General features: G+C 31.7%; 1 protein-coding gene across 10 annotated transcripts in view; it reads left to right on the top strand.

The window, feature by feature from the left end:
- Positions 1-16717, top strand: part of LOC131669021 (inactive dipeptidyl peptidase 10) — a 1674792-nt gene that overhangs the window by 179352 nt on the left and 1478723 nt on the right. Inside the window, exons 2-3 of one of the 10 annotated variants that reach the window (XM_058943645.1) lie at positions 4174-4501; positions 4594-4764. The exons of 7 other annotated variants lie outside the window; for them this stretch is intronic. Coding sequence is in view for 1 of the 3 variants with exons in the window: in XM_058943603.1 (XP_058799586.1) it covers positions 4335-4460 (126 nt within the window). In the remaining 2 variants the exon portion in view is untranslated. The remainder of the gene's footprint in view (positions 1-4173; positions 4502-4593; positions 4765-16717) is intronic. 2 more of the 10 variants (XM_058943603.1, XM_058943635.1) reach the window with 2 other exon arrangements.

Raw genomic sequence — 16717 nt, 5'->3', positions numbered from 1 at the left:
AGATACTTCTCTTTAGTTTTATAGATAGGAATAATTTCAGCACTTTTTAATTCATCAGGCCATATTTCTTTTTGTAAGCATAAATTAAAGATATAGGTCAACGGATCACTTATGTGATTTATTATTATCTTTAGTACCTGAGTGTTGATGCCGTCAGATCCTCCATTTTTGTTGCCCATTTTTCTTATTGTTTGTTGAACTTCTATTCTATTTGTTAAATGTAGAAAAATACTGTTGTTGTTCATAGATGGTAGAGTAATGTTACTATTTATTGGTTGTCTAATATTATCACATATCTGTTTGCCTACTGTACTGAAAAATGTATTCATTTGTTCTGCAATGTCGTTTGAGTTTGTAATTTTATTATTACCTATTAGTAGATGATTTATGTTATTGTTTTTATTGGTTTTCGTCCCAATTTTGTTGTTGATTATTTTCCATAATTTTCGTGGATTGTGTTGATTTGTTTTGATTTGATTTTTTTCATATTTTTCTTTAGCTAGATCTATGGTCTTTTTTAAAGTTTCTACATAGTTTTTATATTTTTCTCTTTTTATTGTATTATTGGGATCTTTTTTCCAATTATTATAAAGTTTTTCTTTGTGTGCACATGATATCATTATTGCTTTAGTTATCCAATTACTCCTTGGATTCATTTTATTCTTATTGTGTTTATTGTTTTTAGATGATGCCTTGATACATGTTTGTATTTTTTCTATTAATTTGTTCGTTGCTAGGTTAGGGTCTTTTATTATTTGTATGTCAGCCCAAACAGTTCTTTTGGCTTTATTTTTTAGTTTAAAATAGTTTATTATTTTGAAATGGGTTTTTTGTGTACATTTATAATTATTCCTTAGACTCATCATTATTGGGTAGTGATCATTGAAGGGTATGTTGAGGACGTAAGTTTTATATTTGACTTTTTCTAGCCTAACAAAAAAATTATCTATACATGTACCTTTGTTAATATCAATATTGGATGGTCTTGTTATGGTATGTAGACCTGGGCAATATCCATTTTCTAGCAGTACTTGTAGAAAATCTTGATCTAGTATTTCTTCTCTCAATATATCAAAATTAAAGTCTCCCATTAAAATATTGTTTTTATATTTTTTATTTATTTTCAATAATTCTTTGAGATTCAAAAGGAATTCAGATTTAGATAAATCATGGGATCTGTAAATTGCAGACAGCACCAAATTTTTGTTGTTTTCTAGTGTAATATTATAGTTAATTATTTTTAATTTATCTATTTCAAGAATTTCTGTAATTTCGATGATTTCTTCTTTCATGTACAAAACAACACCATCTGATTTGTTTATTTTACTTTCATTATAATATATTTTATAGTCTGGAATATTGAACATTTCATGATTTTCTAAATACCATGTTTCTGTGCATACTATTATACATGGTTTTTTATCGAGGTTCTTCAGAAATACTAGCAATTTATTGTAATTTTTTTTTAGGCTTCTGATGTTTATACATAGAATGATATTATTTTCCTTACATATATATTTATTTAGATCATCAATATTATCTGTTTTATGTTCATTTTCAAATATAATATCATATAAATTGTTATCCATATTGTAATATTGCAGAAAACTATTTAGTATTTCTGGTTTTATTACCTGTTGGACTTGGTGTAGATAACGATGATAACGATAAACTGTTATTTATTCTCGGACGGTTATATATCTTGCGGGTGTTTGTTTCAAAGTTTATTCTACCAAAATATCTTTGATAAGTTGGTTGAATTGGATAATCTGTCAGTTCAATATACCTTTTTATTTTCATTTTTAAAACTTCACACATTTCGCTGTCGATTGCACTATGGTTTACGTTGTAGTTTTTACTATATGTTTCATTGTGGAAAATGCAGTTTGGACATTGGAGTATGCTGCTACTACACATTTTTGCTTGGTGCTTGCCTGCACATTTATAACACGTTGGCTCTTTTTTTGCTTTTTCACACTTTCCGCCGCCGTGGCCAAAACCTGAGCAGTTATAACACGGATATGTATTGATGACGTCGAAGATTCTGCAGTTTTGACAACCAATAAATAATTTGTTACTATTGTTTTTTATATGTTTATATAAAATAGATGGAACTTCTACTATTGCAGTTACTGTTTTATTTTTTTCATTTGTAAATACATGTTTTACTTTGCATTTTTCTTCGTATTGACTAAAATTTCTTGCATTAATATCAGTTTCTATATCTTTTACATTTGTTGTGAAAGCTTTAGAAATTCCTACTACTTTAATTATCGGTTTACGTATTTCTTCTTTTTGAACAGTAAGTGCCGGTAGTTTTTTTTGTAAAGTTTTTTCTAATACTGTGACATTTTCTTCGGTCATGCAGTTGACAATTATTGTGTCAGTATTTTTAACTTGTACACTTTTTGTTTGTATGTTTTTGTCTTTAATTAAGTAATGTGCTACTTGATTTTCTAAGTTTATGTTATCATTACTCTTTTTCTTTATTATTAGTCTTGGTATTCTTTTGGGTTTAGGTTTTGGTAGTGCAATTGTTTCAGCATATGTTTTTCTCATAATGTTAGTATTTGCATTTTTATTTTGTTTTTCTTTAATTAGTAGTTCATTGAGCAATTCATTTTTTTCTTTTGTTTCTTTGTACAGTTCTTTCAATAGGTTATTTTCGGCTTTTAATTGTTGTAATTCATCCAAATCACTGATCTGTGTTACATCCATATTAACATCGTTTTCATTTAAAATTTGCTTTTCATGCACAAGCTCATTTAATATTTCCTGTTTTAATTGTTCTCTACTTACAAGTTTGAATTGTGTTATAAAAGCACTAGCTTGTTCACTTAAGTCCCCATATGGCAAGTTTGATGTTAGTGCAAAATTTGGATGCTCCTGGCATATTATGAATGAGCTGTTTATTAGTTTGATTGCATTTCCTGCATTGATTTTTGCTACTATTTCACTTGTATGATAGAAATTACCACATACTAAACACACAACTGCTCCAACTTTTGTATTTGGATGACACTTGAAATGCTTATGTAGCGATGATGCGTCAGGCGGTTGCACCTCCGCACCGCTCGACGGCGACATCGCGACAAAATTATATTTAATTATATTTATATTATATAATTATATTATATAATTATATTTAATTATATTTATTTGTCAATGCAATATGAGTTCGATGTTTGTAAAGTTTGTAAAGCGTTTGTAAAGCGTTATTTGTATAATAAAAATTGAATAATTATGTATCGAAAATAAATCTAGCTTAACAATTAAATTATTTTATTAAATTATTAATGGTTGACTAGAAAGAAAGAAAAATTGTGTAAAAAACAAATATCCTTGCTCCGCCGATTTTCATTCCAGTAAATTTTAGTGTATTTTGTGATGACAAATGAAACCCCGTTGCCACTTTTTGTCGTCATTTTTGTTCAAATTTCCGGCTGCTAAGGACCTATGTGTGCATGAGCGAGCTACCTCAACTAACCAACCTACCTCTAACCCACCAAACTACACCGATGCCGAAACAGCCCGACACAAATATTATTTTATAAAAAAAAATGATCACATCTCACGTATGTCTAATTGTAGTTCTCGAAAAAATAATTATTTGTTATTGTACCATTATATTTCTCATAAAAAATAAAAAATATTGTTATCGATCATTCATCTCCTACTTATTCACATAAAAGACATAATTAAGCAAAAATAAATTCACAGAAAAATTGTACCTTCTGTAGTCTAAATTGTACCATCAGTACAATTCTATAAATTTGTTTCTAAAAGAAATAATAGGACAATTACAAAGCTCTACGCCTGCGCAAAGTGCATTTCCGGATGACATTCTTGTAAGTTGTAACAATTAGTGGTAATTTGTAATTTTCCTATTATTTCGAGTGCTATTAACATCGAGTGGTTGGATGTTCCCTGTCGTTCCTGTAGGAATTTTTTTTATATTAACAATTTTGTTTGTCGGCATCGTTTCCCTTACAGCTTTATCGCAATGTCCACTCCAAGAGTCGAGTAAAAGTACAGATTGAGGTACAACACTTGGGTAAAAAACTTCTTTCAATCATATTAAAAAATGATCTAAAATAAAAAAAATGTCAAAACTTTTTTATGTCATTGCATTATAATAAACAAAAATATACTAACTTGTCGTTCATTTTCCAGATTTAGATGCTTCCACATGCACATTTTCTGGTCTAAATAATGAAGATTCCACTATGGGACCGAATTGACCACTTTTTTATTTTAATACTATAAAAAGTGGTGATAAAAGTTTCCCGGTTGCTGATATAGTTGGCTGAACAGTATATAACTGTGCGTTGTCGATGAAACCGACTGTACCAGACATTGTACCTGATTTTCTTCTTCAACGGCTAATGTTCTTCCCAAGTGCATTTCTAATTGGAAACCACTCTGATATGAATTATAAAAGTTTGCAATGCCGATTTCTGGTATACATGATTGAACATCAGCTACAAAAGCATCATCATCAGTTTGTAGTTCTTCTTTACTTTCTAATGTTTTTTTGGTGATAAATTTATTTATTTTTCTAGATACTATTCTATGAGCTTTTTTAAATTTTAGTAACCAATTTTGAGAAGCCTAAAATCTTATATCTTCATGGCCAACAATTTTTTGAGCTTGCAATGCCAATTTCCGTATACTCGTATCTCGATCATGTACTATCGTACCAGCTGCAATAGCGGCTTTTAAATTATCAAATGTGTATTGGCAAATTTGCGCAATTTTTTCTCGGTAAGTTCCATTTTTATTAATTGTTTTCGTCCACCATTTACGTTGACTCATAGATGAAACTTTTTTGAATCTATATTGTACAGTATCCAGTTTTAAGTTTTTGTTTTTTCCGCTCCTCCAAAATTCTACAGCTCTTTGTTTATAATCAAATGTGATTTCTTCATCATCATTTGTGCACTGATTTGTTGGTTGAACTTCATCTTCGATTATTTTAGCATCAGTATCTTTATAATCTTCATGAAAATCTAACGTCTCTTCAATAATCATATCAATATCATTAAACTCATACACGGCATCTATTAATATTTCTTTCAACTTTTCTGACAATTTAATTTCATTGAAATTAATCTCGCTATCTGGTATTTGTAAACTTTGAAAATATGCTAATAATAAATTGACTACGTTCAAAGGATTGATCTTCATGTTTTAATCTAAAACAAAATCAAGATATAAATACTCTTTTTTGTAGTTGAATAATTTTACAAACGACAAAAGGAAACCTAGTCTATAGATAGAATTCGATCATACGTTTTTAACAGTTATATTTCACATGTTTACAAATCAAAATATTTGAATAAAATTATATATGATAAGTGACATAAATACTTACGTAGTAGACAAAAACTTTTCTTCTTGTTATGTACTATATTTTCGTGTTCGGGAAATTTGTATGTAAATATAGAAATAAGTTTATTTATAAATCCAGCACTATAAAAAAACTTTAACTTTTTAAATACTTGACTTTTCTTCAACTACTATGAATAATGAAATATGTATCGGATGTCTTATTATCGTAAGGGGCGTAGATTTGATATAACTTATCTTCTTCGAGCCATTAATAAGACAAAATTGTAAATAAGATAAAGTGTACAGCAAAGTAAGTTACCAACAAAAAGTAAACTAAACCACAAGTAAAAATTGAAAAAAGTAAACAGTTTATAAGTATAGGAATTGATTTCACCCCTTAAAAGCCCTTATGGTCCGATAAAAAAAAAACACGTATCTAATTTTTTTTTTAAGTTTTATAACATATCCCAAAATCATTCAAATCGGTGAGGTCGGGTTGGGGTGGTTCCCTTGTCAGTGACGTGACTTCTCCTAATTCTAAGCATTCAGCTTTCAACTGATTGAAAAGCGTGTGCTCTTGCTTATCGGATTATTTAGTGCATTATAGTTATTCAGAGTTTAATTTTTGTTTAAAGTTTTAGAATCGCGCAGTATATATATTGTAAGTTTAAGCGTATATATAAAATTCGCAATTTTTAAAATAAATAAACGTGTAAGTGTTAATATTTATTTCATTACCACTTTGATTTTCCAATACAGAATAACTATAATATACTTATATAATAATGTCAAACAGGTTAATTTATTCAAAGATAAAAAAGAAATTTTATTAAAAAAAACTATCTCGACAGAGATTCGATCTCGCATGACAAAAAAATCTAATGGCACGCGTTAACCATTTCGGCTATCAACGTACTGAGAATATAAATATGAAACATAAATATGTTCATAAAGGAGTATATGGATTTATGGGTTTGAGATTAAGTAAGAGGCTTGGGTTGTAGATATTTGTTATAGTATTTGACATAATAACAGAGATATAATTATTTATAATAAGAACCATTGAATTGAGTGGGAATTGAAGCCTCTATTCAGATCGTACAAAACGAATAAAACCGTCTTGCAGTGTTCAGCTCGAATTACTGCTTTGCTTTGCTTACCAGTGTGCGTGATATACCAAGCACACATTTGTTTCCCCTTCTTTCCCTGAAACGCACATTCGCTTCTCATACATTTTTTTCGATGCGTGTTTAGTAGGCCCCCGCCGTTCTTTCTTAAAATTGTACGTAAACTTTGACGCTTTGGCCATTAAAAGCATTGGAACCAGCATCTTCTATCGGTCATTATCCGTACAATTGCAGTTAGCAATCTCCCTATTCGTTTCTGTCGCCAACTTACTCAGGTAAATAAATAAAGACCAAAGTCAATATAGCAATGTAGAATAACGATGCAGAGTCAACAGCTAACATAAAAGAGCTAACATGAAAGAGATACAGGTGCGAATTTATGAGTTACATTTTTTTATTAATACATTCTTACTTCTATTCTGTCAGTTTGTCAAACAATAACATCGTAAATAATGAGGAATATCCATTAATTGTCTTTAATGCGATTCGTTATCTATTTTAATTTGTGCTTCATGATGTTCAAATTGTTGACTTTATTTGCGTTATATATAAGAAAACAAAATTCTTTAGTAAATGGTTAGCGTCATAAATTATGAAATATAATGAATCGTCAATGTTGAGGCAAAGCGGGAAATGATTAGGATGTCGATAAATGGCCCGAAAGATTTATTAATTAGTATGACGCGATAAGAAGGCGGAAATCTCGAAAAAAGTGCTGGAGTCACTGCTAAGTGTGAATAAATCATCATCCGTTCGCGGCGAGATTTCCTTTCCAAAAATAAGAATTAAATCACTGACCGATAATGCTCTTTTTTCATTTTTCTAAAATTCCTGGATACACCCGTTTTCACACATGGTCGAAACAAAACTGCAAATCCGATCTGGCTAGTGGCCATCTACGAGAATGTACTACATGATAGTATATTTTTCTTGCGATAGTAGCGCCATCGGGTTGTGAGGCTAAGTACTCGTCAGACCACCCTTATATATATGTCATTCTTTGTCAAGCAGACCCATCTCAGTTTAAACTTTTGCGCTTTATATCTACTATAAGATGCAATGTAACCATTTCAAAAATACAATAGGGTGGTTTCAAAATGGCTGCTCAAACATAAGCTGAACATGAAAAATTTCCAGAATTCAGCGATATCTCGTTCGATTTTAGTGCCATTTATTTTTTGAGATAGGTAATAGATTCATCGTCAAACTTTACATTGATATGTACTATTGCATCCAAGTTCACAATAATGCTGCCAAGATCATTTGAAATTCAAACATTTTTAATCGCGCTTCTTGAAATACTGTCTTTAGCATATTTCAAGCATTATTAATCTCATGTTTGATATTTAACTTACTACAGTTATCAACAAGAATATAATTTTCTTTAGGCTATTATCTTTCTATTAATAGCTTACGGTTGATGAATATGGAGAATTGAATTGCAAAATATTATGTAATAATAATTTATTAAATTATATGTATTGTTACGTCTCGTGCATCAACTACGAATAGCTAATGAATGAGACGTTCCAATATGTTGACTAGTGGTCGGATATGTCTCACTTATAATAAATATATATGGAAATGTATGTCTGATAATTGTACTACCTTGATAATCGTAGCCTTCAACCCGTTTCCGCCGAAAACGCCACTCACGTTACCCTGGTATTTGAGAGCTTATAACTGACGTTGAAATTGCCAAAAAAAATTGAAAGAGCTATATTCTGAAATCAGTAGAGTGTATTTATCCAATTCTAAATTGGGCGATTTCCAATCTTATCAGTATGAAACTAGAACTAGAGCAGTATGTAACTACAAGGAGTGTCGTCAACGAACTAGCAGATTTTGCATTGATTGCGACAAGTACTATTGCTTGCACTGTTTTCCTCTTTTGCATCAAGCGAAATAATTTTTTTCTCTAAAGTAATCATAAATAATTAAAAAAAAAAAAAACAAAAATACGAAAAAAATATAAAAATAACTAAAATGTAAAAAAAAAAGAGACTATCTATATTCGTCGACCTCCACGATGGTGATAGTTGGGCAACGTAAAAAAATGCATTTTACGGCGAACAGGCGAACAGGCGAAATATGCACTTTGATACCACATTGATACTAATGGAAAAATTTTCACAAGAAATGCACATACAAAAAAATTTATAAGAATAAAATATTCTTAGAATAAACTGTAGAATACGTGGGAATTATTTTGGATTTTTTGAGCAACTTTTGAATTTCGCATAAATTTACAGTTTGCAAAAATAAAAAAATTTTCTTGAAATCTTTTGAAAAAATTTAGGTGCATTCTTTGAGTAATTCTAAGAACATTTTCTTCTTTGGCAATTTTTCCATAACGCCATAGTTGTTGAGTTAAAAATTCATAAACATATTTACAAAAATTTTGCAATCGAGGCGCCATTTTGAAACTCCCCAGGTGAAAAATCGATCCGAAAACGATGAGACCTTAATATTAAGACATTTATTCCACCAGTTACAGAAGTTCCGGGTCGATTCCACTGGAGAAACCTTTTGAAAACTCGATTTAAAAAAAAAAAAGAGTGAAAAAATCATGATTTTTTTTTAAAACTGCATTTTGCAATAGTAAAAAATTTTTTGAAAAATTGAGATGAGCACCATCGGAAAGAGCAGATCTTAAACTTTGAGAATATAGCTCTTTCAATTTTTTTTTGGCAATTTTAACGTCAGTTATAAGCTCTCAAATACCAGGGTAACGTGAGTGGCGTTTTCGGCGGAAACGGGTTAATTGTTGATAAACTGTAGCAGGCTCTAACTGCTTGTTGGATTGTATGAATGTAGCAGGCTCTAACTGCTTGTTGAATTGAATAAATGTAGCAGGCTCTAACTGCTTATTGAATTGAATAAATGTAGCAGGCTCTAACTGCTTGTTGAATTGAATAGGATAGGTTGTTGAATAATACTTGCACGATATTACTTTGTAACAGTCGCGAGTTTATTAAGTAAAATGATCACCAATTGTCGGACCGGTGTGTACGGAGTTGAGTCTTACAGGTACTTATTGACTGACTGACGGACTACTGATCAACTGCTGAGAGTAATTTGTTCATTGCTTTTTATATCTTTTATAGTTCTTTTCAGGTCAGTATTGCGATATTGTGTGACATTTTGTTTTCGCTGATTATAAATTCTTGCGTTTTGGTGACTTAGTTTCGGAGTGTGTTTCGACAGCTTTTTGCTGTCGTGTGAATAGCTTAGCAGTTTTGAATGTGCATATGTTACGAAAAGGATGCGTCGTAAGGCTTAATTTCGGAGAGTCATTTACCTCGCGTTTAATTAGCTTTTTGCTGACGTGCGAATAGTTTAGTATCTTTGAATTTCGCAAATGTTTATTTTATAAAAAGGATGCGTCGTAAGACGTAACACCCCAGGGCCTAAGATATTGCAATGTTTGCATAAAAATACTTCTGAAATTCAAAGCTACTAGCGGTTTATACAGAAATTTTTGCGATGTGTGCATTTATTTAGTATATGAGGAGCGCGGTTGCTCGACTTTGTACAGTTCAATTTTTACAATGTTTGGATTTCCAAGGAAGCGTCATTCGATGGTCTGCGTAAGTATTTTACAAATTGATTTCTTATTCATTGTTATTATTATCATTATATTTCTTTATTCTAGTATGCGGATTGGTAGTATTCCCGTGCGGCAAAGAAAGCCAGACGGGAGGGCTTGCCTTTACCAGTCGCGCCTAAGCCCGGGACCCAAAAATATGTGAGAATAGATGTAAGTGTTTTACAATGTATGTTTGTATATTGGTATATTGATATGTCTGATTAATTTGTTTCCTATTTGCTTGTTAGTTTCAGAGATGGAAGTTATTGCGTACTCTGAGGCATTGCGATCGAGTGACGCAGACGGCCTTCTTCTTGGGGGAGTACGGTCCAGATGAAGATACTTGGAATCTTCGCGAATTATTTTTTTATGATTTGTTAGTGTATTGTAATGGTTTTCGTCCAGTATGTGTGGAGGTTTTTAGTGAGTTTTACAATGTAATCATAGGTCCAAGTGTAGACCATCGATATAATTGTAATTGTATATGAGTGTAATTATATTTGTAAACATAATTGTAATTTTGTAAAAATATATTTTTCTTTTGTTTTTTAGATAAGGAATTTGTTTTTAATTTAGATTCCTAAAGCGAATATCTCGCTTCCCTCCCCGCTTAAAATGTGGCAACATTTGAGGAGTGTCATGTTTGTATTATTTTAATTCTAGTGAAAACAAAGTTTATTTGTAGTTGAAAGAGTGGTTTGATTGTTGAAGGTAAAAGGTGGTCTGTTTGGTAGAGGAGGTGGCGTTATGCATCTAGGTGTTGAGATAGGTATTGTGGGGATAATCTTGATTTCTTGCAGTTCTATGTGTTTTTCTTTGTCGTTGTCTGTTCTGTTTTTTCTTGGTTTCTCGAGTTTGATGAGGAGATGTGTAATAGCGCTGAAGATGGCTCCGAGTAGGTGGAGCGATCAGCCGTAGATTGCGTGTAGTGCGTATCCTCTAATTATTTTATCTATTATTAATTTTATTGTGTTTATTAAGATCAATGTCATAATTATAACTGAAGAGATTGATCCGCAAGTGATCATTTTGTTTATGATCATATTCCAGGTACTGACTGCAATGTTTTTTATGGTATTTTCTGAGAAGATGCTTCCACTCGTTGTCACGTCTCCCGTTATTTCTCTTGCTATGTCATTGAGTATTGATGTTCTCTCCATAGGGAACATTATTTGTTGTTGTAGTTCGTCTAGTTCGTCTTGAGAGTATACTCCACTTGTTGCTAATGAATTTATTGATTTGAAGTTCCATCCTATTTTTGTGTTAGGTCTAAGTGTGTTTGGTGCTGCGCATGGTTGAGGTTTGGGTGTGAGTCTTACCCATTCTTCTTCGAGTTTGTAGTACGTTGGGACGAGTGCGTTACAGTTTATCTGTTCCCCTTTCTTTTTGAGGATGTGTGTTTTTGGTGTCAGGAACCATGTTTCGTTTCCAGAGGTTACTGGGAGTTCGTTGTAACATTCTTCTAATTTAATTATTTTTACTGTCTTTGGTACACATTTTATTAAGTGTACTGCTTCTCCTGCAACTCTTGCGATGTATCCTGGTTTTTTCATGATGTCGTATGCAAATTCGTCAGGGGAGAGGGTGGCAATGGATAGGGCATTTTGTATTACCTTTCTTTCAACTTCGCATCTTTCTGTTATTAAATTCAAGTATAGTTTGTTCAATTGACTCCTTAAATGTTTTTCTACGTATACAAATTTTGAATTGACATATTTCAATAGGTCTAGGTTTACGGTGCTTCTTGTGCTTACTAAGTCATTTTCTAGTTGGTATGCATTTATGTAATTGTCTTTTTCTACGATGAATAGTTTCGGGTGTTCCGTTCTTACAAGTTCTCTGTTGCAGCGTTGTATTTTGTTTCTGGCGCTTAGAGCAAATGTTATTTCACTATGATTTAATGCGTAAATTATTTCGTGATCGTAATCACTAGAATATTTCGTTGCTATGCCTTTAAATAGTATATCGAACTCATTTTTGAAGTATTCTTCTCCTGGTAAAATATCCCAGAAGGTATAGCCTGCTTCCATGTCTATACATGTTTTGTCAGAGAACTTGCATACGGTCCCTGTGTTTAGTCTTAATTTATCGTTATCTAAGTTTACTTTAGCTCTACTTTGTATTAATGTTATTTTGATAAAGCCATGAACAAATACGTTATTCCATGATCCGAAGCTATCAGCGTAGGCTGCTCCATAGCAGGAGTTTCCTTCTGCGCTACCCGCGAAATCGATACTTTTTGAAGTAGTTGCGTTTATTTTTAGATTAGCAATTTTATGAATATTGTCATATACGAAAGTTCCCGTTTCATGGATAAATTTACATTGTTCATGACTTATTTCGTAAATGTATTCCTGTTCTCCAGTTGGTGGGGGTATTAAGTGCCCTAATATTCCACATGTGGAGACAGTATGTATTTCTATTTTACATTTTAGTACGGAAATTTCGCGGAATTCCGCGGTTTGTATTAATACTATATATACATTTGATTTATTTACGGGAATGTTGTGAAAGTCGCATTCTCCCGTGTCTACTAAGGAGTACGTCGTGATGTTTGGCGTTGTTGTCCCGCAGTCGTATCCCATGATGGCTGATGTTGTTTTGATAATTGTAATTATTATTAAGAATTGTTGATACATATTGAAATGGTCCTAGAACATAAATTATTGTTAGATTTTTTCCTTGTGCATAATTAATTTATTTGCATGGACTGTATTTGCTTTTCCACCTTTATTTATGATAACATTATTTTTGTCTGTAACCTTTAAGATTTCAAATGGTCCCAGGTTTTGATTCTTTTCTAATTTTCCTGGTTTAGGTTCTTTAATGAGCCACACTTGATCTCCTATTTTGAAATTGCAAGGGTTTATGTGGCGATCATAATATTTTTTTGATTTTTCTTTTGCTATTATGAGGTTTTCCCGCGCTAAGCATGCAATATCCTGCATGTTTTGTATAAGTGTGGATAGATAATTATTAAATGTTGGCAATTTTTCTGAAGTTTTTAACGGTTCACTAGATGGTAATCGTGGTGGATAAGCGAAGACCAGTTCATGCGGAGTAAATCTATGTGCGCTGTGAACGCTTGTATTGTAATGAAATTGGGCTAATTCTAATAAATTGTCCCATTCGATTTTTTTACTAGAAAAATTTTTTAAATATTTACAAAGGGGGTGATGTGCTCTTTCTAAGGAGCCGTTTGATTGTGGTGAAAATGCGGTGGTTTCTATTTTTGCAAATTTAAATCTACGATCAATGGCTTTTAAAATTTTACTTGTAAAGTTTGCTCCTCTGTCGGTGAGGACTACTTTTGGTAAACTGAAAATACATATAAATCTTTTAATTAGGGTATCTGCAATTGTTTCTGCCGTTTGATCACTGAGTGGAACAACTATTATGAATTTTGAGAGGAGGTCTTGTATAGAAAGAATGTATTTGTTTTGATTATTAGTAACGTTTAGAGGTCCTACTATGTCCATTGCGATTTTGTCGAATGTTTTTATGGGAGTATCCGTTATTATCATTGGTTGTCTAGTTTTTATTCTTTTTAGTTTGTTTCTTTGACAAATTTCATAATTTTTAATACGGTTCTCTATATCAGTTTTCAGATTTTCCCAATAGTATTTTTTCTTTATTCGGTTCCATGTTCTGTTGATTCCCGAATGTCCTCCTAGTGCGCTTGAGTGATATTGGTCGAATATATTGTCTCGGTCTGTGAGTTTTACGTAGTCGATGTAATTTAGGCAAATGATAATTTTAGTTTTAGAAGTTTCGAATGTTGTTGCTAGAATGTTTTCTATTTCGGTCCAGTGTATGTTTTTTAATTGTAGGTCTTTTGAGATGCTGAATGTTTTTATTTTCTTGTGAATTATTAATGTTCTTAATAATTTGAAGAGACTTTTGAGATTCTCCTTTATCCTCATAGCGGACTGTCTTATGTCAAGACAGGCTATGAAGATGTTTTTTGTTCTTGACTGTATTATTTCAATTTCCTGGGGTTGTAGATTTCTGTCTGGTTGTATCTGTTTGATTTTTATTAGTCTTTCTGTTGCGTTATCTAATGATTGATGTTTGTTGTCGATAAAATGTATAATGTTGTCTTTTCTTGATTCGATGGGTTTTTTCGTAAATCGAATGTTATGTTGTTTCTGTGTTGTATTTTCGTCATTTTCCATATGTACTTGTGTTTGTGTCATATTTTTATTTCTATTTCCTTTTTCTTTGTCTTGTTTTCTTATTATTTTGATTTGTTCCTCTTGTTTTTCTTGTTCATTTGTTACTATTTCTTTTGATTCTTGTTTTGCTTTTTGTGCTCTGATAACTGCGTTTATTTTTATATCTTCTATCGGATTTCGTGATAGTGCATCGGCATTTGTATTTATTTTGCCAGGTTAGTAGATAATATCATAATCATAATCTGCTAGTTTTAGTCTCCATTTTTGTACTCTTGAATTGTTATCTGCTGATTTGAAGGATAACAATGGTTTGTGATCACTAACGATGGTAAATTTGTTTCCGTATATGTAGTATAATTCTTAAATGTCTTTATTCCGAATACTATGCCAAGTGCTTCTTTTTCGTATGTATGGTATCTTTTCTCTGCTGATTTTAAGATTCTTGATGCGAATACTATTGGTCTGTCGTCGCCGATCTCTCCTTGAGAGAGTACACAACCCAGCGCGTAGTTTGAAGCGTCTGTTGTAATGATGAATGGTTTTTCCATATCTGGATATTGAAGATCCGGAGTTGTGCATAGGGCGTTTTTTTAATTTTTCAAAAGCTTCTTGTCTTTCTTCAGTCCAAATAAATGGTTGTTCTTTTTGCAGTAAATCTATGATAGGTTTTGCTATTTGTGAGAAGTGTCCAATAAAGCGTCTGTAATAGCTTGTTAGGCCTAAAAATTCTCTGATATTTTTGATAGTTTTCGGGATAGGAAATTTCTTTATTGCTTTTATTTTCTTTGGGTCTGTTTTAATACCTTCTTCACTTATAATGTGGCCTAAGAATTCTACTTCCTTTTGGAAAAATTTGCATTTACTCGTTTCAATTTTTAATCCTGCTATTCTTAATTTTTCTGTTATGAGTTTGAATCTTTCATTATGTTCTTCAACCGTATTTGCAACGATAATCATATCATCGATGTACAGGTAGCAGAACCCTTTTTCCAATAGGTCTCCGAGTACTTTTGTTAGTGCTCTTTCGAAGACTCTAGGTGAGTTTATTAGTCCGAAAGGTAATACTTTGAATTCAAAACGTCCCAAGCCAGGGATACTAAATGCCGTTTTATGTATATCTGACTCTTTCATTTTTAGTTGATGAAATCCGGAAACCATATCGATGGTGGTAAAAACTTTGTTTTTTCCTATGCAGTCGAAAATTTCCAATATATTGGGTATAAGATATGGATCTGGAATAGTTTTTGCATTCAATTTTCGATAATCTATCACCATTCTCCATTTTTTCTTTCCGTGTTTTGTTAATCCCTTTTTTGGCACAATCCATACTGGCGCGTTAAATGCACTTGTTGAGGGTCTAATTAATTTATTTGTAATTAGCCTCTTTGTCTCATCACATGCGATTTGCTTGAGTGTATATGGCAGAGGAAATTGTTTAACATATACTGGTTTATCATCAGTTAAATTAATTTCGTGTTCTTCTATGTTGCATTGGCCAAGTTTATCTCCTTCTAACCAGCATATGTCTTCAAATGACAGTATTAAATTTTTTATGTTTTCTTTTTTTCGTTGAGTCAGGTGTTTTAAATTTATTGTATCTATTAATTGCTTTCGTCGTATTTTTATTTCGTGTTCTTGTGTCTCTTTTTGTGCGATTTCGTTGTGCGTAGTTGTAAATATATGTGTAGATTTTAAATTAGTTTCTTTAGATGTGAATTTTTCATTGATGTTTTTGAAGTTATTTTCTATATCATCCATAATGTGAATTTGCTGGTTCGTCATTTTATCGTATTTTCTGTCAATCTCCTGCAACGTTATCTTTTAACGTGTCGCAAAAATTTGAATAATCATTAATAGTGTAATTTTCTTCGGTTTCATTGGATTCGTCTTCCAGGGCTTTACTAATATTTCCAATAAATTGTGCCAAGCTTGAGTGATAGTTAGGTTCAGATAATATTTTTGTTTCTGGATTTCCATATATTTGATCATTCGTACTATTTTTCGTTTCTTTTTGTATGTCGCTTATTATATTTAAGATTTGAATTACATCTTTATGTATTGATACTTCTTTGCTGTGTGTAATCGTATTTGTTTCGATATCATTTTTGCTTACTATGTATCTTTTATCAAATGCTATGGGTTTCCATGTGTCATGATGTTCATTAATTTCTTTTGAGGTTTGTACTGTAAATGTGTTTGTTTGATTTCTGCTAGTGATTTCTTTTAATGGCACGTTTGATTATTTATTTCCAAGTATCCTCTGTCTAATCTTAATTTGTGTTTGGATAAGGCATTTATTCCTATTATTCCATCGTAAGGAATAGAGAAGTTATCTGGTGCTACATGGAAATCAAATGGTTCATCTGCAATATACATTTGTGTTGAACCTATTGTTCTTATTGCGTCTTCTGTGATTCCTGATATAGATATTTGTTCATTTCTATTTAACTGCTTTTGTGGAATGTTGCTATTTTTGATAATATTTAGTTGTGCTC

This window comes from Phymastichus coffea, unplaced genomic scaffold (genome assembly GCF_024137745.1).
Source record: "Phymastichus coffea isolate CEN01 unplaced genomic scaffold, Cenicafe_Pcof_1.1 PCOF00007, whole genome shotgun sequence".
NCBI classification, from domain to species: Eukaryota; Metazoa; Arthropoda; class Insecta; order Hymenoptera; family Eulophidae; genus Phymastichus; species Phymastichus coffea.
This window is presented reverse-complemented; position numbering and strand designations above follow the sequence as displayed.